This window comes from Orycteropus afer, unplaced genomic scaffold (genome assembly GCF_000298275.1).
Source record: "Orycteropus afer afer isolate SDZICR_OR568_19922 unplaced genomic scaffold, OryAfe1.0 scaffold00006, whole genome shotgun sequence".
In the NCBI taxonomy this organism is placed as follows: domain Eukaryota; kingdom Metazoa; phylum Chordata; class Mammalia; order Tubulidentata; family Orycteropodidae; genus Orycteropus; species Orycteropus afer.
The window spans coordinates 31356300-31378720 of NW_006921593.1; the positions used below are offsets into that span (position 1 = coordinate 31356300).

A 22421-nucleotide genomic window follows, 5' to 3' on the forward strand; every position below is an offset into this window, starting at 1 on the left:
TTCAACAGCCTCCTATGCATGTGAAAGCTGGACAATGAATAAGGAAGACTGAAAAAGAGTTGCCACATTTCAGTTATGGTGCTGACAAAGAATACTGAATATATCCTGGACTGCCAGAAGAATGAACCAATCTGTCTGGAAGAAGTACAGCCAGAATGTACTTAGAAGTGAGAATGGCCAGACTTCATCTCTCCTGTTATCCAGAGGCAGCAGTCCCTGGAGAAGAACATCATCCTTGGTAAAGTGGAGGGTCAGAGAAAAAGGGGAGGTCCTTCAACGAGATGGACTGACACAAGGGCTGCAACAGTGGGCTCAAGCACAGCAAGGATTGTGAGGGTGGCGCAAGGCTGGGCCGTGTTTTGTTCTGTTGAACAATGAGTTGAAACTGACTTGACAGCACCTAATAACAAAAACGACAACAACAACAATGTGGTTATCAAGGATATGATAATGACATGGTGTAACAAGATACACGATCATCGTGGAGATGAGGCAGATATAGGTCCCATCACAGCTGATCATCAGGGAGATGACCCATAGTGTAGAATCATACATGTTTATCAAGCAATGCATACATCGTTCCATGAATTAAATTTATAGACTGATTACCTACCATCAGCTGAAGCAGTTGCAATAAGTTTTCCAGTGAAATCAAAACAGCTATCTAATATTTCATCATCGTGGCCTGTTAAGGTTGCCACACATTTTCCATTTGTAGCATCCCATAGCTGCAATTTAAAAATTAAAGACTATGATTTCCTGCTTATAGAGCAAATATGACCAGAAGCAGTCTTTATGGCACATTTATGACCAGTTAACTAACTTTGCCAAAATTGCATGCATAATTTGTGTGTGTTTGGTTTTACATTAATTCATGGCCAGAGACCATAGTCAGCTATATAGGAAGTCACATTTCAGTCATAGAAAACTAAGTCAGATATTTGAATGGATCCATGCAAATCCATCACCACACTAGGAAAAACTTTCAAAGTGCATGCTTTCCTGATTGGAGTGGAGATGTCATCTTTTTATATAAAGGACATCATGATGAATGCTTGATCTAAAACCCCAACTCCAGGGAATGGAAAGTATATTATAAGATTTATAAGACATCTGAGAGATAATCAAATAATTTCAGAGCATGAGCCATTTTTAAGAGTGCAGAAACTTAGAGGCAAGGAGACACTTCATTGAGATTCCTTGAGATTAATACTAATCACAATTTATAAATGAACAGAAAGACATTTTTTAAAAATATGTCTTTTGAAATAAGACCTTTAAATAAATCTCAGTCAAGTGCCTTATCCACTACGCCATCAGAGTTCTAAATAAATCTCAATTGCAATTACTACATTGCTATTCCTTTCAACTTGGGAAATCAGAAACCCCGAAATAAGAACAATGACCAATTGTTATTTCTAAATTAGCATTTTAATTTCACAGTACCTTTGAAATTTGTAAATGTTACAATGTATAATCTGATGCAGTAAAAAAGACAGATACAAGAATTAGAGAGTGAAGGTACTTCTTTAGCTCACCATGCAGGTTTTGTCCATCGAGCCAGTTAATATCAGGGAGCAGTCCCAGTTGAATAATGCACTGCTGATCTCAGCACGATGACCAATCAAGGTATACACCTTCCTGCAAAATGGAAAAATTAAAAGCGGTGAAAGATACCTGACTTCAGGATATGCACACAAATAAAGAGGTCAAGTTCATGGAAGGAAGGTAATCTGTATTTTGGTTTACACAAAATGATATCCTTGATGACAAAGCAAAAAAGGTTCTGCCACAGCCCAGAACAAATCAACTCAGCTACTGATTTTATTTCAACAAATATGCATTTAAGATTTAAAACAAAGAAAATAACAGTGAAGACCTAATACTTCAGAAAGGAATGGGCAAAAAACAACAAAGGTAGTATGAAATTCTGGAATGATTTTTACACCAGTTAAGTGAATGCCTGTTGTTCCAGAACGATCCATCCAATGACTGAAAGGGCCCTGGCTTCTCTCTTTTCTTATTGCATATATTTTGGGCATTACCTGTGGTGGTTATGTTTGTGTGTCAACTTGGCGGGGCCTGGTTGAGTGTTAGGGCAGCTGGTGGTAGTTATTCCCCATGAAGACACTGGCAATCAACTCCATAGTGGGATCTACCACAAGCAGCTGAGTAGCTGCCTTTGGGATGTGGTCTGCTTCCTGTATGTAAGAAGCAGCTTTGGGAATAGTCTCTAGCTTGCATGCTTGAACCCTGCATGTAGCCAAATCATTGTTCAGCAGCCTGCCATGCTCTGCCAATCTTGGGACTTTTAATGGACTTGAATTAATGGCCTGCCGTGTCATTTGATAATATCAGGACTATGCCTCATTACTTATTAACCTTGGGTTTGTCAGCCTCAGCAGCCAGCAGCTGAGTAAAGAAAAGCCTCTAGCTTCTGTGGGCTAAGAGCAGGAGGCAGAGCTGAAGCCCAAGGTTGAGAGGCTTTTACCCAGCCCCGAGAGCCTGGCACTTTGAACTGGCACTGAAAGCCTCCCAACTGTAAGAGAATAAATTTCTGTTTGTTAAGCCATCCCATTTATGGTACATTCTTGTCAGAGAGGCACCAGGTAACCAAAACATTACCCCTGATAATCATCCCCACCATCAAAATGCACACAAGTTCAAGAGTGGTGTTTTATAACACAAATAGACTAATGTAGTTAACTTCTTAGCAACTAGAACTAAAAATCATTAGGAAGGAAATTGAAGCTCTGGGACTAAATTAAATTTGGGAAATTAGCTATGAGTTTGATTTATTTATGATATCCATGCCCACCACAATGAAAGACCATTGAGATTGGATTATATAGCACATAGAGCAAATAATCAAGCTATCTAACCATGCTATTTCAAATATTATTCTTTTATGTTGCTTTCACATTATTTCCCCACCATTCCCAGGAAACACATATTTATTTTTGTGGACCAGAAATACCCTCTAAAGAATGAATGCATTTATGCTTTTTAAGTGTCCTATTCCTATAGGGAGCTCTGGTAGTGTAGTGCCTAAGGCACTTGACTGCTAACCAGAAGGCTGGCGGTTCAAACCCACCAGCCACTCCTTGGAAGGAAGATGGGGCAATCTACTTCCGTAGTGATACTGCCTCGGAAACCCAAGGAGGGATTGCTATGAGTTGGGTCCAACTCGATGGCATATAACAACAACAACAACAACATTCCTATAGAACCGAAAACACAGTAAATATCAAATTAAACCAGTATATAACAGGGAGTTTCTTTTGAACAGCTTGATTCAAGCTAAAAAATTCATACCTCCCAGTTGCAGCATCCCACACTGAAACTGTGTGATCAAATGAGCCCGTGATGATTTTATTTCCTTCTGTGTTGAAGGACAAGGAAATGATTTCAGCTAAATGTCCCTAGAAAGAGAGCAGATATTGTCATGTATTCCCACAGATAAAACGATTTCTACACATGTATAATATAATAGTCTAAAAGGAAGTGACAGAAAAGGCAAAGCTATAGAGGCAGAAAGTAGATAAGTAGTTGCCTAGGGCTACAGGTGGGGTCCTTGGGTCATGCAAACGGTCAGTGTACTCTGCTGCTGATGGAAACATTGGGGATTCGAATCCCCCCAGAGGCACCTCGAAAGAAAGGCCTGATGATCAACTTCCAGAAATCAGCCATTAAAAACTCTATGGACAAAATAAATACATGGGACCTCATAAAAATTTAAACCTTTTGTTCATCAAAGGACTCTACCAAAAAAGTGGAAAGACAAGATACCAACTAGAAGAATATCTTCAGAAGCCCTATATCCAACAAGAATCTAATAACTAAAATATATATTTAAAAAACTCTGAAAAGTTAACAGCAAAAAGACAACCCACATGTAAAATGGACAAAGGACTTGAATAGACATTTCACCAAAGAGAACATTCAATGGCCACCAAACACGTGGAAAGATGCTCAGTGTAGCTGACCTCTGCCTCAGAGAGGCAAATCAAAATCACAATAAGATACCATTTCACTCTCACTGAAGTAAGTAAGATAAAAAACAAAAACATAAAATAACAAATGATGGTGAGGATGTGGGGAAATTGGAACCCTTATCTATTGCCAATGGGAACACAAAATGGCACAGCCATTGTGGAAAACAATTTGGTGAGTATAAAAAAAACTAAATACAGAACTACCATATGACCCAGCAACTCCACTCCCAGGTATATACCCAAAATACATGAAAGCAAAGACTCAAAAAGGAACTTATATACAATGTTCACTACAGTGTTATTCACAATAGCCAAGAGGTAGAATCAAGCATGAGTGGATAAACAACATGTGGTACATACATACAATGGAATACTACTCAGCCAGAAGAGAAATGAGCCTTGATCATTTGGTTTACACAAAATGGTATCCTTGGTGACAAAGCAAAAAGGGAGACAAAATTGTCTGTCAGTTTATCCTACTGTGGTGGCTTGCATGTTGCTCAAGAAGACAACATCAATTATTATAATGAAATGTGCAAAGACCTGGAGTTAGAAGACCAAAAGGGAAGAATACACTCAGCATTTCTCAAGCTGAAAGAACTGAAGAAAAAATTTAATCCTCGAGTTGCAATATTAAAAGATTCTATGGGCAAAATATTGAATGATGCAGGAAGCAGCAAAAGAAGATGGCAGGAATACAGAGTCACTGTACCAAAAAGAATTGGTCAATGTTCATTCATTTCAGGAGGTGGCATATGATCAAGAACCAAAGGTATTGAAGGAAGACATCAAAGCTGCACTGAAGGAACTGGCAAGAAACAACTTTCCAGGTATTGACAGTATACCCATGGAGATGTTTCAACAAACAGATGCCATGCTAGAAGCACTCATTCGTCTATACCAAGGAATTTGGAAGACAGCTACCTGGCCAACTATCTGGAAGAGATCCATATTTGTACCTATTCCAAAGAAAGGGGATCCCACATAATGTGGAAATTATCAAACAATATCATTAATATTGCATACAAATAATACCTTACTGAAGATAATTCAGCAGTATATTGACAGAAAACTTCCAGAAATGCAAGATGGATTCAGAAGAGGACATGGAACAAAGGATATCATTGCTGGTGTCAGATAGATCTTGGCTGAAAGCAAAGATACCAGAAAGATGTTTACTTGTGTTTTATTGACTATGCAAAAGCATTCAATTGTGTAGATCATAATAAATTATGGATAACATTGAGAAGAATAGGAATTCCAGAACACTTGATTGTACTCATGAGGAAACTGTACATAATACAGGAGGCCGATGTTTGAACAGAACAAGGGGGCACTGCCTGGTTTAAAATCAGGAAGGGAGTGCATCATGACTGTATCCTTTCACCACACTTATTCAATCTGTACACTGAGCAAATAATCCAAGAAGCTGGATTATATGAAGAAGAATGTGGTATCAGGACTGGAGGAAGAATCATTAACAACCTGTGATATGCTGATGACACAACTTTGCTTGCTGAAAGTGAGGATGACTTGAAGCACTTACTGATGAAGATTGAAGAATACAGTCTGCAGTATGGCTTACACCTCAATATAAAGAAAACAAAAATCCTCACCACTGTATCAATGATCAGCATCACTATAAATGAAGAAAAGAATGAAGTTGTCAAAGACTTCATATTATTTGGTTCTACAATCAATGCCAGTGGAAGCAGCAGTCAGGACATCAGACAGCGTATAGCACTGGGCAAATCAGCTGCAAAAGACCTCTTTCAAGTGCTGAAGAGCAAAAATATCTTCTTGAAGACTAAGGTGCGCCTGACACAAGCCACAGTATTTTAAATTGCCTCATATGCATGTGAGAGCTGGATGACAAATAAGGAAGAGTGAAGAAGAGTTGATGCTTTTGAGTTGTGGTGTTGGTGAAGAATACTGAAAGTACCATGGACTGCTAAAAAACTAACAAATCTGTCCTGGTAGAAGTGTAGCCGGAATGCTCCTTGGAAGTGAGAATGGCCAGACTTCATCTCACCTACTTTGGTCATGTTGTAAGAAAGGACCATTCCCTGGAGAAGGATATCATGCTTGGTAAAGTGGAGGGTCGATGAAAAAGGGAAAGGCCCTCAATGAGATGTACTGACACAGTGACTACAACGATGGGCTCAGGTACAGCAAGGATCATGGAACCAGCACGGAAGTAGGCAGTGTTTCACTCTGCTGTACATGGGGCTGCTATGAGTCGGAGATGACTCGATGGCACCTAACAACAACATATGCTACAGTGTGGATGGAGCTTGAAGACATTATGCTGAGTGAAATAAGTCAATCACAAAAGGACAAATATTACATATCCTCACTCATATAAAAAGACAAGGAAAGGCAACTGCATAGAGACCAAAGTTTATTAGTGGTTACCAGAGGCAGGAGGAAGGTTACTGGCGATGGAAAAATTGCACTGATGAAGAGTGGGGTTGAACAGCCAATTATAATTACTGTCAATAGGTTTTATACCTGTAAAAAGTTGAACTGACACTCACACACACAGAGTGTACCTACTGAGGCTGCTTATGTATAACCAAACACTTAATGGAATTTGGCTACTTGGTTTGGAGGTTAGGGTCATGGTTTCATGGAATATCCAAGTTAATTGGTCTAATAATGTGTTTAGTGCTTATGTTCTATCTCATAGTTTATTGTGTGGGAGCTCTGGTGGTGTAATGCCTAAGGCATTTGATTGCTAACCAGAAGGCTTGCTGTTCAAACTGACTAGCCACTCCTTGGAAGGAAGAATGGGCAATACTGCCTCAGAAACCCAAGGAGGGGTTGCTGTGAGTTGAATGGACTTGAAGGCAGTAAACAGAGTTTTTTTAGTTCACTGTGTAGTTCCTGAGATCTAAAAGCTTGCAAGTAGCCATCCAAGGCACAAGAATTGATCTCTATTCACCTGGAGCAAGAGAGGAAGAAGTAGAGTCAGGAATAGAAGGGGAGTGTGGAATGTGTGTCTAATTGCTTCCTTTAACAACTGCTTCCTTTGCCATGAGACCAGAAGAACTGGATGGTGCCCAGCTATCATTACTGAACATTTTGATCAAAGATTCCATAGATGACTCCTGATCAAAGGGAGGAAAATGCAAAACAGACATTCTCATGGACTCTAGACTTCCTGGAGCCATGGAAGGTGGATGAACTCCTGAAATCACAGCCCTGAGACAGTCTTTAAACCCCAAACCCAAAACATCCCCTGCGGTCATCTTAAAACTGAACACTAGTTTAGGTTAACTAGCAAAAAAAAAAAAAAAAAGAAAAAAAAGGTCTGCCCTGAGCATTATGCTCTTTTAAGAATTATCTGTATGGGCTCAAAGTGATAACAGCAACTCAGAAGATTAGATAGGAGCCTTAGGAAGCAGTGAGTTTATGTCACTGAGGGAGAAACAACTTAGAAAAGGAAGGTGAGAATGGTTACACAACGTAAAGAATGTCACTGATGTCACTGAATTGTACAGGCAGAAACGGGTGAAGCGGTGCATGCACTGCTGTGTATACTCTCAACAAAATCAATAAAATTTAGAAAAAGAGACAACCCTATGGAGCCCAGTTGCACTCTGACATGCGTGGGGTCCCCATGAATTGGTGTCACGTCAATGGCAGCTGTTTGTGTGTTTTTAAGGGCTTGGGTGGGCACAGGAGTGGCTGCTAAGGGGCAGGAGGTTTCTTTTGAAATGTTCTCAATTTAGATTATGGTGATGTTTGGAAAACCAAACATTTACTAAAAATCACTGACTCGTACACTTTCTACCAGTGAAGGTGATGGTCATTAAGTCTACCTCAACAAAGTTGTCTTTAAGAAAACAACAAAAGAAGAGCAGACATGGAAGACAGACTTGAGGACATCAGAGGTCTTCCTTCACACTGCCTCAGGGAACTCTAGAAAGTGCTGTATTCTTCAGGGGCTGACAGTAGATGATACCCACCCTCCCTCAAAAAAAAAAAAAAAAAAAATGCTGTCAAATCGATTCTGACTCACAGTGACCCTATAGGGCAGAAGAGAATTGCCCCACAAGGTTGTAAATATTTACTGAAGCGGACTGACATATCCTTTTCCTGCAGAGCAGCTGGTGGGTTTGAACCACTGACCTTTTACTTAACAGCCAAGTGCTTAACTACTGTACAACCAGGGATCCATATAGTAGATGATAGGCAAAGAAAACTGTTTAAGAAGTAAAATTGTTAACTTTTAAAAAAGGAAATTGGAATAAGTTAACATTTTACATGAAATAGATGAATGAATGCCCAGTCTTTGGCCTACCTTCCCCTGGTTACAGTCCAGTGCTGATCGTCAAACAGCAGGACAATGGGAAGAAGCCCTGCTGCAGCAGACTCACTGATAACGGATCCTACTTGGGGTATATCTCTGTTTTCCTCAATTACGCTAGTAAATTAACATCACTGCGTTTTAAAACCCACCAGCCACTCCTGGGAAGGAAGGTTGAGCAATCTACTTCCATACTGACACAGCCTCAGAAACCCAAGGAGGGGTCGCTACGAGTCGGGTCCAACCCGACGGCACATAACAACAACAACAACAACAGCATTTTAAAAATAATATCAAGATTAGAAAGGTTCATTTACAAATTGGTTTTCTGGCTGATTCCAAAAGACAATAATTAAATGCAGCTGAACACTGGAATTCTCAACCCACAAATGCACCCTCTGGTGGCAGCCAGGGACACAATAAGAGAGCCTTCTTCAAAGCTCTCACTGTCAGTGAAAAGAATGTTTTCAGCTGAAGCTGCAGGCATTACCGAAACCTATTTCTTCAGATTTGCCTGAAAGATTGGGTAATGAAAACGCCAGGCCCCACAAAATGCTAAGAACCATGGTCACACTACGGTTCTCCTATTACTAGTCCCCACACTCAGATTCAAGAAAGAAAACCCCTGGGTGTTACTTGAAGGTGGGGAGTTTCCTCCCCTTTCAGTCCACTATTTACCTTTGAAAAGGCCGTCTAGGAAAGGCGGTTCTATTTCTTTTATTTTTCAAATCCACTGCTAACTTCGAAAGAAAACGAAGAGTGGATTGCTCGCCAACTGTTGCTACTGATACCAGAGGACAGCTCTGTTACTGCTTTGGCCGTTGGGCAGGGGCGGGAAGAAGGGGAGGGCGGCACTCAGCAGAAGGTGCTGGAAGCCTGGTGGTGGTGGTTGGGGTCCTGGGGGAGACTCCCCGCTTCCCCAGCAGCACTCAGTCTGTGGGCCAGTGCTCTTTGACCTTTTCCCTCCTGTCACTTATGTGGCATTTCACACTTAACACAGGAGGCTCCTACTCCTGGAAGGTGGAGAAGACTGTTAACTGTCGTCCTTTAAAGGAATCTTCTGGAACGGTTCTCCTGTTCTTCCTCTTCCAACAACTGCTCCTCTCTACCTACTTTGCTTTTAGTCACATAGATGAGGAGGGTTTTAAAGCTATAGTCTGTGTTTTACAGACTAAAGTCAGTCAAAATAGAAGGCACGCCTATACTTCCATCCAAGTCTTCTAGAGCAGCTGACAAACCAACCGGAACGTTCTTACACTATGATTTGAAAACCAAGGGCTTAAGAGCATCTTCTAGCTTAGAACTCATTTTCTCACAAAAATACAAACAAAAACAACACAAATAGTAGGTTTATCCTAAATAACAACTAATGAACAGATAAAGCCCTTGAAAATGGTTGACATTTAGTAACATACCGTTAAACTGAACACTTCTTCTCCACTCTGAACATCCCACAGTTTGGCTGTTGTGTCCATACTTCCTGTAGCCACCAGTGTGCTTTGGGGGTTAAATGATAAACACACCTACAGTACAAAAAGTAGAAGACATTTTTTAAAGGTAGAGTTTGGAACTGTTAATTTACAAGGAAAAGTTTCAAGATATAACAACTACCTTAGCAGATTCCGTTTAGCTCCTTGCACCCAACATGAATGCAGAGTGCTGTGCCAGCCTTCTCTCTTCCATATCACCCTCACTAGTTTATCTCCCATCCGCCTTCCTTCTCTCTTCATCCATCGTCTCCACATACCCGGCACCCTGTGAGGGTTCACTCCTGCCAGCATCCTTGACACGCTTAGTCCCTATCTTTCAACTGTACCCTTCATGCAAACCCCTGAGCTTAACAAACCTGGGATTTTACCCAAGCATCCACTCTCCCTGCCTCACCACTCAGCTAGGGCAGCTTATGCAAACTACACAGCTGATTCTAGTGTTGCTCATTCGTGCCTCCTGTCCTCAAATGGCTAAAGGGCTGTGATGGCAGCAATAAGGGAAAGGCCAGCCAGATAGCTTGAATCTCAAGGAAGAAGGGGTTCGCTTTTTCTGTTTGCTTCTGATCCGGTCTGGAGGTGGCAGAGGGAGCCAGCACCCCTCCACCGAGCCAGGGGTTGTGGGAGGACATGCAGCCTCTTCTCAAGAGGGCATCATTCCAGGATCCAGCCTGGAGCTGGCAGATCACTCATGTTTGGTGCAAGGAGCTAAACGGAATCTGCTAAGGTAGTTGCCCTTGGCACCACTTTACACGTGGTTAAACACATCTCTGGCTCAGTAGGTTCTCCCATTCTCCACACTTGTCCTCAGCCTCATGCTCACCCCTCTTTAGCAGATAACCTGGCCTCCTACTACTTCCATGAGAAAACTGGTCTATTAGGTAAGACTTCCGCCCCGGCCCTCACTTTGCTTTCCTTCAGTCTCAGATGAAGAGTGAGCCCTTCATTCACTTGAGAACCTTGCCTTCCTTGCAGCCGTGGGAAGCAGGTGCCCACTAACTCTTCCTTCCCTCTAAACTAGTTCCTTCCTGGTAGCCTATGAACATGCTTGAGTTTTTCCCACATAGAAACAAATCCTCCATCGACTCTCCATACCCCTCTTAACTACCTTTTTTTTTTTTTTTTTCCATTTACAACAAGATTCCTACCATCCATGTTTTTCGATTCCCATTCATTCTTTGAGTTCACTCTCCTATCCATTCTAAAACCTGTCTGGCTAAATGTCCAAGGGACTTGGTCAGTCATCCCACTGAGCTGCTCTGGCATCCAGGACTGCTGACTCCTTGGTTCTTGATCATCTCTCCCTTCTTGACAGCCTCAACAGTCCTCTCCTTTCCTTCTCTTCTTTTCTTTTTTTGGCATCTTGTGAAGTTTTCTCCTCTCTATCCTTCCAACATTCTGATAGTCTTCTCTCCACAATCTAATTTCCTTTGGGAAATTCAGTTACACAGTGGTTTCAGCTACCACCCATATGGCAGTAACTCATAAAGCTATGTCTCCTTCCCAGATCTTGCCTCTTAGCTGCAGCTCCACAGAGCCAACTGCCAAAAGGTTGCCTCTACTGGGGTATCACCAATCTGCCTAAGACACGAGAGTCCTGTGAACCAAGCCTGCCCCTCCTCTTCTATGTGGGAATTGGTGAGTGGTGCTGCCCATCACAGAGCCCAAAATTGGAGAATCACATCTTCTATCTTCTTGGAACCACATCCGATTCATTCTACTCCCTTAACACCTTTCACATTCTTCTCATCTGCCTTACAACAGGCTTTCATCAATTATCACTTGGACTAGAAGGCTTATCTGGCTCCCATTCCTCCACATGGCCACAAAAATGAGCTTCCCAAAGAGCCAAACTGATCAGACCACCTCCCAGCTGAAAATCCACAACTGTGCCAGGCTGCCTATAGGATGAAGTCCAAATCCTTAGCATGGCACGGAAACCAAAAACCAAACTCCCTGCCATCAAGTTGATCCAGACTCATAATCACCCTAGAAGACAGGGAAGAACCAGCCCATGGGGTTTCCAAGGCTACAGATCTTTATGGAAGCAGACTGGCCCAACTTTCTGCCACAAGAGTAGCTGGTGGGTTTAAACCGACCTTTGGTTAGCAGTCAATTGCTTAAACCACGGCACCCCCAGAGCTCCTATGGCATGGAAGGTCCTCTGTAATTCTATAATATGCTTTTCCTGATGCTCTAACTCCAATGCCATGCCCTGTGCTCTGGCCTCAAATGGCTACAGGTGTGCTAAAGCACTGCTGCTCTTAACCCTCAGGCTGTTGGGCAGGCTAAGGGTCCTCACGTTACCTCTGGTCACAGGCCCCAGAGAGATGACCCCAGTGAGTTGCATGTTCATATTAACATATTCTGTGCATGCTATCACACGGGGGAGGTGGAGAGGCATGGCACTAGCCACACAGAGCCATGTGGGTTCTCAGACACACACCAGTGTTGGCCACCCCACTGGGCACTGGCCAGTGCGGTGCTCTATGTCTGCAATGTTCCTACCCTCCTCTGTGAAATCTTTCCAGAATGTTCCTCCCATCCGAGAAGACTGCACCACTCCCCTCTGGGCCCTTGCTGAGCTACCTGCCCACTTCTAACATACCCACAAGGCTGATTTGAACTTACTCATTGGCACCCCACTCCTCCTACTAAACTGCAAAGTCCGTGAGGGGCAAGAACTGCTTCTGAATGTATTTTGTATCCCAGGCACATAGCCCAGGGCTGCACACAAAGTTGATAGTGAGGAAATATTTATTGGATGGATGTTACTGACTATCTTCCCAGGATCTATATGTAAAGAAAATCTTTTCAAGATTCTAAAGTGTACGCAAGGATGGCACTCCATGGGGACAAGGAGTATGTCTTTCTTGTGCCCTTGGGCAGATTCCTGGACCTCTCTATGACTCACTGTCCTCAACTGTAAAGTGGGGGAATACCACCACCTCCGCACTAGGGTTGTGAGGAGACGCACTAACACTAAGCTAAGGACAGCCCTCTGGTAGAGTAAGCACCACTGAAGTGCCAGCGTGCAGCCAAGGGCCTTGAGCTGCTGTTGGATGAATATACCATGAACTTGAAAATGAACATAAATAAATTTCACTCCTAAAAGAAGCAGGCTGTTTATTTTAAAGGCTAGTTCCTGTTTCCTAGGGTGCCAGTTATCCCACTAATTGCTAGAACAGGTAGCACAGAATTGGCCAAGGGCAAGGGCTTCCCAATAGAGCCATTTAGAGTATCAGAGTCATTTACGCAAATCTGAATTCTGGCCATACCAAGAATACCATCAGCCTAAAGGCTTTACATGGTAATAAGGAAGTTATTTTAAAAGTTATTTTAATAACTTCATCAACCCTCGCTGGGTCTGTCCTCTGAAGACAAGGCAATGAAGAAGAAGTGTGATTACATGTTGTAGTCATACGCTTATCATACTACACGTTCACTCAGCCTCACAGGGTAAGGGTCTTTGACAGGATCTGCAAGATGTGACAGCTACAGTCATTTTTACATTGTATCTATTCCACCATATAAAGCATATACAGTTTAAATAAAGCATTGGTAAATTAGAAAATTAGTTATAATAGAATTCTAAAGAAAGAATGATATTAAAAATATTTTTAAAAATGTTAAACATACTCACTATTTCTGCTGTATGGCCCCGAAAGGTATGGTAACATTTTCCTGTCTCTACACTCCATAGTTTACATGTCTTATCGAAGGAACCAGTGGCAATTTTGTCACTAGAAGTAGAAATATATATATATATATATATATGGCTTTCAAATACAATTTATAGTATTGATACACTGAATTAAGAAACATTAATATCTGAATCTAGCCAGAATGTTTCTTAGCAGCTAGGATGGTGAGATTTCACTTCACATACTTTGGTCACGTCATCAGGTAACACCAGTCAACCACGCTATGGCATAGGTCACATTCTCCAGAGACACCGGCCAAGCTTATCAGCGTGGCAGGGACAGCCGCTAGGAGAACTGGAGAACTCGCAGGCGTCTCAGAGTCAGTCTTGCTTGGCCGGGAGCTCTGGCTCTCCTCTTCACTGCTGAAGGATCCTGGGAAGGGCACTTGGCTCTCGTACTCCACCTGGTGACCTACCGTCGAAAACTCAGCCTCTGCAAATGCTGTGGATCCCAGCTGTACTCTGACACACATCACCATGAGTCCGTGTTGACTCGATGGCAACTGGTTTATAGAAAGACATTCACACTGACCCCAAAGGGCTTTAAGAAGGATTCAAGGAGCTATCTGAAGGGCCTCCAAATCCCACATGGGGCACTCCACACATTTTGCTAGCTATCTTCTTCCTCTCTCCCCCGGCAGACGGATGACAAGTCAATGAAACAAAGAAGGCAGGAATGAGTGCACGGATGTCCCCTTACCCGTAAGGATTGTTGAAGGCGATGGCGTAGACCACGTTCCGGTGGCCCTCCAGCGTGTGCAGCTCCTCTCCGGAGGCGGTATCCCAGAGTTTGCACGTCCAGTCATAGCTGCCTGTGATAAAGCTGACACAAGGGATACATGGCAGGGTGAGAACAGCGGGGTCTTACACAAGACTTCATTTTTTACCTGCAGGGTAAACATGCAGTTGACTGCTTTTTACAATGTCCATTGCATATGTAGAGCAAATTTGCTTACATTGGGAACAATTTCTAAATCCCCTGGCTTAGAATGAGTCATGAAACAGAACAGTAACGCTGCAGTTTTCGTTTACGTGTTATTACATGTTACATGTAACCGTATGCTGTATGTGATACTCAGGGGCATTTCTGAAGCTCACTGTAGCTCAGGGAATGGTATTGCCATTCCCCCCATTGGTCAGACCTCAGACCTGTGCCGCCCTTGAGGGCTCTCATCCGTCCCCTCGCACACTCCATCTACCAGTCGTGTTAACACAGGCCCCTCTCACTAGCTCCACGGCCTCCATCTCTCGTCTAAAGAAACAGACAGACAACGAGTCCTGGCTCACTCAGGGTCCTTACACATCAGTTTTCCACATGGAAGTTGGAGTTCTCTTTTTTGCCTTCCTCAATAGCTCCCCAGCAATCCAGAGGAAAATTCAAACTTCTGCTCCTGGGTCTCTAAGGCCACTGGAGCTCCTGGCTACCTCTGGGACCTCAACTTCCCCCATAAGCAAGTGACTGGCCACATTCACTTTTCTGCTGGTCTCTGAAGAGCCGGATTATTTGTTCTAAATGTGCTGTTCCTTCTGTCCATTGGGTTTGCACCATCGTCCCCAGGAACGAGCCCAATGACTACACACTGTAAGTGTCCAATAAATATTTGTTTAATAAACAAACTGATGCTTTCATATGACTACTCTACTACAGAAGCAGCTGGTATGTTACTCTCTAATCTTTTATTTATTATTCTTCTCTCTCCTTTATTTATTTATTTTTCTTAATTGTGATTTGGGTTTAAGTTTACAGAGCAAATTCATTCCCCATTCAACAGTTCAAATACATTTTGTTTCATGACATCGACTGCAATCCCCACAGTGTGCTCTTTAACATTTTAAAGTAAAATAACGGTATCTTAGTCATTCTTTCCATATTTTCAAATATGGAAAAGAGATTTTCATTTATATACATATATATTTCTATTTCTGAAATAGAACTTGTTTCAAAAGCTTAACAAAAAACGTGAGGGGTTTTTTTTTTGTTTTTTTTTTTGCCAAAATAGAAAAGGAAATGCACATAATTGAAAAGCCAGTGTGCATTTCAAGTGGTAATGACAAGAAGGAAAACATATTTTGGACCCTAAACAGTCCAGCAGGAGCGGCGGTGATGTGTCTTGACACTCTTCTAGGCATTTTCTTTCCAGCCTCTTCTCCCATGACCACCCTTTACTTTAAATTTACAAGTAAATACACATATGCACAACTACCAAAAAAACCTGGTGTTGTCGGGTAGATTCTGACTCATAATGACCCTGTAGGACCGAGTGGAACTGCCCCATCCGGTTTCCAAGGCTGAAATCTTTATGGAAGCAGACTGCCACATCTTTCTCCTTTTGGTTAGAAGCTAAGCACTTAGCCACTGCGCCACCAGGGCTCCTTTATGCACATATAACTCACTGCCACCAAGTTGGGTCCAACTCATAGCAACCCCTCCTTGGGTCACTGAGGCAGTATCACTACAGAAGTAGATTGCCCAGTCTTCCTTCCGAGAAGTGGCTTGTGGGTTTGAACCACCAGCCTTCTGGTTAGCAGTCAGATGCCTTAGGCACTATGCCACCAGAGCTCCCTTATGTACATATAGACACGTCTATATTTATGTCTAGGTCAAGACCACACTTCTATCTCCTCTTTCCTACAAAGCACCTCAGGTTCCAAGCTGGTCAAATCATATTCAAAGCAGACTTGAAGGTCCTATGATCACTGAGCTAGATGGGAAATGCCTGCTCTGAATTTACTAATCACAAGTGACCATGACATGTCCCCTGTTTGACTGCTCCTAATGCCAAGCCCAATCCAAGAGATCGCCCCTGCCCCATACACCCCAGGAATCTCCTGACCCAGCCTGAGGCAGCCTACGCAGTACCTGGACGATGTGCTCAGCTCTCAATATGCAGCCCAAGCAGAGGTTACCACAGTGACACCAATGATAACCCGCTCCCAAACACCCACTGCCACCAAGTCGATTCCAACTCATAGTGACCCTATAGGACAGAGTAGAGCTACCCCATAGGGTTTCCAAGACTATAAATCATCATGGAAGCAGACTGCCTCATCTTTCTCCCATGGAGTGGCTGGTGGATTCAAATTGCTGACCTTCTGGTTAGTAGCCCAATGCTCTAACCACAGTGCCACCTGAGCTCCTTAAATCATATTATAGATATTATATGATAAAAAGCTCAGCTTTAGGGTCCATTTCTCCTCTCTATGCAGTCGGGTACTACAATAAGAGACGTAAACACATTACATGCATAACTATCTGGCATCTTCAACCACTAGAGTCAGATAGTTTTCTATCGTTTGATTGTTAAAAAGTAGAAATGAAAAGAGCCTCTTACCACGAGCCTGACTTGTTAAGGGCAACATTAGTCAACGGCAGTATATGCGCTCTCAGGACCTTCAGAGAAAACATGGTTTTAAACCCAAACCAAGTTAAATTAGCGTTAACTTCAAGCCAGTTCAATGTTGTCATGATTATGTGCAATGAATGGACAACTGCCACATCTGGACAAATGAGAAAAATAAATACCACACCTCCCATTATTAAGACAAGGAATACATTTTGTAGTTACTGTGTTTTCCATCAATTTACCTTTAAGATAAATCATGGATATTAAATAAGATACCCAATACCACTAATTCCTAAGATTTCCTTTTACATAATTTGTGTGGTCTTATTCATCTGCACACATGGAGTAAATTGGAAATACATTAAATACGTTTCAAATATAGACTGCACAATGTAGTGTTACTATTTGAATCCTCAAGTTCCTTGAGAGTCGAGGCTATGTGGTATTTTCTATTTTTCTTTCAAACCCCGTGTTACCTAGCACTTAGCAGATGCTTAATAAACACATATTGAATGAATACACTGAAACTGGATCACCTGTTCACAGAGTGATTGACTAGGTTGGGACAGCCCCAGTTATTTCTGTTGCCAGCACGCAACTATTAATAGCGTCCCCTTTCACTATCAAAAATTGTCCCCTTTGGAGGCTACATCAGGTCACACCATTTATGGAGCTCATAGTTGAAGTTAAACAGCGCCACCTTCTGGTTACAAGAGTAATTACATCCTCTAAATCTATATCAGATGACTGCAAAAGAGTGCCTGAATATTTTATACTAAAGTACGCCAAATACATAAATAATAATCATATTTCACTATAATAATGAGATTAAAATCAGGAGAAAGCAAAACAGTGTAATCTGAAGCAATCGGGATAAGCTATCGTCTTACTGAACAAGGAAAAAGGAAGCTGCTCTTAACGACTAGAGAAAAGTAAGAGTGTGAACAACTGACTAACACTATATAAGCTGCATCAATGAATAACTGACTTGCTATACTTTAAACCATATGGAAGTAGAAAATCTGAAATGTTGATATACTATGAAATACAACTTCTTAATATTATTCTAACTAAAAAGCTGTAATTGCTCAATAATTTAAAACTACCTTAATGATACTCTTTATCATTATAAAGCAGAGAAAAAATTACTAATACAAATCTTTTTCAACCTCTCAAGAAATAAATTAATTTCATTTATTCATTCCACAAGCATTTATTGAGACTTACTCTTGGTAAGGATATGTGAGGCACTGAAATAAACAACAATTATTTTTGGAAAAAAATATACCCACTCCTCTTTTATGAGCATGGTTCAGTTCCAAAGACCAGGTTGTTATGTGAAAATCAGCATTATGAGAGAAAAAAAAAAAAAAACCTGAAAAATGACTACCTCATTGTATAACTGCCAAATTACATCATCACATAACTGCCAAACCACTGGGAATCATGGCCTAGCCAAGGTGACATATGACCTTAGCCATCACAGCCAGCATTACTCTCACCTCATACCTGGTGTGCATTACTGCCAGATGTGCATCGTGCTGTGCAAAATAGACAGTAGATTTTTTAATGGGTCATAAATGTGAGATGTCAGACAACGAGATAGTAAGTGAGGAGTAAGCGTATTATTAGGGAAAGAGAACACGTGATTTGTATTTTATTCCAGATTAATAGAAAATCCACGATTTCACAGAAAATTTTCTGTCGCATATTTTAAAACACTTATTACCTTAAACAGATAGAACTTGTGGTCCTTGTGTTGCTCCAGCTTATCTTGCAGCCTCTGTATTAGAAGTTTGACTTGGTCAGCACGGGAAGCTGTTATCAGAGGTTCTGCTCTCCGGATCTCGTCCACTAAGGCCCTGACATCAGTACTGAAATTCACCACATAATAAGAAGTTACTTCTTTTCTATTTCAAAAATCGTACGTACATTCATCACATGAAACACTTGGTTTATGAAGGATGACATTTATAAAACGTTCAGGATTCCATCAACTTTCCCAAGAAATTTCTAGGAAAAAAAAATCTATCACACAAACCAATACAAAGCATGGTCCCATGGATGGAAGAAAGCCGCCTGCATGCGCATTCTCCAGATGTGTTTGGCAATAACTGAGATTTCTGTCTCAGGTGTGCAGGCATCCCATTGGCTCAGCTGGGAAGGCAGATGCATGCTGGTTCTGAACATAAGCTTGTTTTCTTTTCCTTTCTTCCTTTTTTTTTTTTTTAATTTCTTTTTCTTTTAAAGTAACAGGCATTAACTGTGCTGGTACTACCAGGGGTGGGAGGGAAGAGGAAATGGGAGTCACTGTTTAGGAAGTGCGGAGTATCTGTTTATGGTGATGAGAATTTGGCCATGGACACGAGTGATGGCTGCACATCATGATGGATGCCAATGATGTCATTAAACTGCACATGTGAACAACCCGAAATTGGCAAATGTCGTGTTATATATATTTTTACAGCAGTAAAAAAAAAAAGTGTTGGCACGATGCTTTTCACTTTATACATGTTCTCCTAATGCTTAGAACTCTCTAATGATTTTATCATAAATATTTTAGAAACAAAGAAATCAAGGTTCAGAAAGATTCAACTTTTAAATTAAGACCTTAACCCAGTGCCTAAACAACAATAAACATCCAATGAGTTACAGTTAATAATATTTCTTATGGACTATAGTATTTTCCTGAAAGAGAATTGGTTTAAAAAAATTTACAGACTCCAGTGCTCCACCTGGTTCCAATAATCCTTAAAAATTCTGCTAATTTTTCCTTTACAAAATAACATTAGTTTAGAATACTATGCAATACTAAAGAATAATGAAGAATCTGCAAAACACCGCTTAACATGGATGAACTTGGAGGACATTTTGCTGAGTGAAATAAGTCAATCACAAAAGGACAAATATTGTATTAGTCTGTTATTGTAAAAGTTAAGGAAAGGTTTAGCTATAGAAGGAAATTTTCTTTGTTGGTTACCATGGATGGGAAGGAAGGGGAGGGAATGCTGTTAGATCGATAGAGATAAGTATGGATTTGAGTGAAGAGAAGGGCAATGTACCAAATGGGAGTGACCAATATGGCAGTATTGAGGATGAGAAAGACATAGAGAGTACATGGGGGGAAGAGACAACAAATATGAACTCTTTTGCACATACAGTACTGCGTTGTCAGTGAAGGCACACATGGGTATATGGGTGGATAGATGGGTGGACAGGCTGAACGATTAGGTATGTCTATGAAATGGGGAGTGTATCCAAGAACACATATAAGGTTGGCAGACAATGGTCCTATAAGTTTATGTGAATGATCAGAATTCCCAGGTGTATAGTAGAGCTGACAAGGGGCAAGGTTGTGGTCACTGCTTGGTCACAACCAGCTACCCAGAGGGACTGAGTAGTTGAACCTGAGGGTTTGGGACCATAGTCACAGGGGACATTAAGCTCAATTGGCATACCATACTACACAAAACATTGTTCCACCTCCTACTTTGGCGAGTAGCGACTGGGATCTTAAAAGCTAGCAAGCTGCCATCTAGATGCAACAATGGGTCTCTCCTTGTCCAGAGCAAAGAAGAATGAAGAAAACCAAAATTCATGGAAACAATTCATCCTAGCGACTGGTACACCATCCGATCTGCAGCCTATATGACTATAAGACCAGAAGAACTAGATGGTGCCCGGCCACCACTGTCATCCACTTGGAAGAGGATCTATGTAGGAGATCCTTGATAGAGAGGGAGAACAATGTGGAACAAAACTCAAAATCATTTGGAGGAAAAAAAAAGGGGGGAGGGACCAGGTTTGCTGGTGTGATAGAGCCTGGTGGAACCACTGGGACTATGGCCCCTAGCTGCCCTTCAGGCTGGAATTGAACCCACACCTATGGTTTCCAGCCAAACAAAAGACAGGCGTATGAGTTGAACATTTACCTCAGGTAGATACACTCCTTGGAGAGAACAATCATGGGAGAAAGAAGGGCTGCTTATGCACAGGGAGACAGCTCAGGGGGCAGTAGTGCATGGAGGGATGGACACTGGAAAGAGGTAACTATGGGGAGGAAAAGGGAGGGGAGCTGTTGCATTGTGGTAAACTGTGGTCAATGTCATGAGACAAAGTATACGTGAACTGCTGTATGGAAAGTGAATTTGCTCTGTAAATCTTCACCCAAATCACAATAAAAAAAAAAAAAAAGAAGAAGTTCAAGCACAAATTCCAACACTATTCATTAACGTTTAGAGTTCCTACTCTAGGCTAACAAGAAGGCTGGTGGTTCAAATCCACCAGCCATTCCTTGCAAGGAAGGTTGGCAATCTATTTCCGTAGCGATACCATCTCGGAAACCCAAGAAGGGGTGGCTCTGAGTCAGGTCCGACTTGATGGCACATAACAACAACAGGACTGTCCATAGGTCAGATGTCTGTAACCTGGGGACTGCCTGTATTTAACGTTGGGTATGCGAGAGGTCCCCTTCCTGTCAGGCTCTGCTCCTCTCCCCTGCAATCATAGCAAAGTAAACGGACAACCACACTGCCAAACGGCTGGCTGCCCTGGGCCACGCCTCCAAAACACGTATTGCAGTACTTTTGTTTTCATTTTCACCATTGAGAACATCTTCACCTTAACTGGACTTTGACTCCTACAGGTCTAATCACTAAGCTCTGTCTCTTAAATGCAGTTTCACATAAGATTTCCTAAAGGGACTGAATTCTGGACATTAGGACCTCACAAAGCCATTTCCCCTGAGAGCACCAAGCTTCAGAGACAGAGATTAGGCTCCTCCCCACTCTGCCCCTTGACCCAGAAACAGGAAGGACATATGCAATCAACCATGAGCGTTTTTATTCACTCAGAAAACAAGAGACTCAGTAATATTCTTAAAACTCATTAACCAGTACTCCTCAAAAGGCCATGAGAAAGGAGGGAAGTCTGAGAAACCATCACAGTCAAGAGGAGCCTAAGTAGCCTTGACAACGAAATGGAACACGCTGTCCTGGGTGGGATCCTGGGACAGAGAAAAGGGCACTAGGGAAGAAGTAAGAGCACCTGAATAAGGATGGGCCTTAGTGGATAATAATACATCAACACTGGCCCGTCAACTGCAGCTCATCTACCATATTGATTAGTGTACCCTGTTAATAATACAGGAAACTCAGTGTGAGATATATGGGAACTCTAAAACAAATGTGCAAGTTTTCTGTAAATCTAAAACTATTCTATAATAAAAAATTGTTAAAAAGAAACTAAACTCTGTAGTCGGTAGAAGTTGTTTAATAAAGAAAAACAAAAGGGCTAACATTCCCAGCTCCTCAACAAGACACTCATGTGGAAGGCAGTGTTTCAAGAGAGACAGGAAATAATACAAAACAAAAGAACATTTTTTTTTTTTTTAATAACAGAATTTTCTGTTGGGTTTATTCAGTTCATCCACACAACATCCTATGTCAGGGTTTTTCAATAAAAAGTTTGGAGATGAAATGCATGTTGCCATTACATGATATAGCTAACTTACCTAGGACTGAGATCAAGCAAGTCTATGGATTTGGTCTTTATTTCTCCACTTTTTTCATATTCCAGCAT

At 41.7% G+C, this 22421-nt stretch overlaps 1 protein-coding gene across 1 annotated transcript; it reads right to left on the reverse strand.

The window, feature by feature from the left end:
- Nucleotides 1-605: 605 nt before the first annotated feature.
- Nucleotides 606-22421, reverse strand: DAW1 (dynein assembly factor with WD repeats 1). Its single transcript, XM_007943960.1, has 9 exons — nucleotides 22354-22421; nucleotides 18571-18715; nucleotides 16830-16888; nucleotides 14198-14320; nucleotides 13438-13537; nucleotides 9723-9830; nucleotides 3316-3422; nucleotides 1539-1641; nucleotides 606-728 (listed from the first exon to the last, which is right to left on the reverse strand). Exons 1-9 carry the CDS (start codon nucleotides 22419-22421, stop codon nucleotides 606-608), a joined length of 936 nt encoding a protein of 311 aa, XP_007942151.1.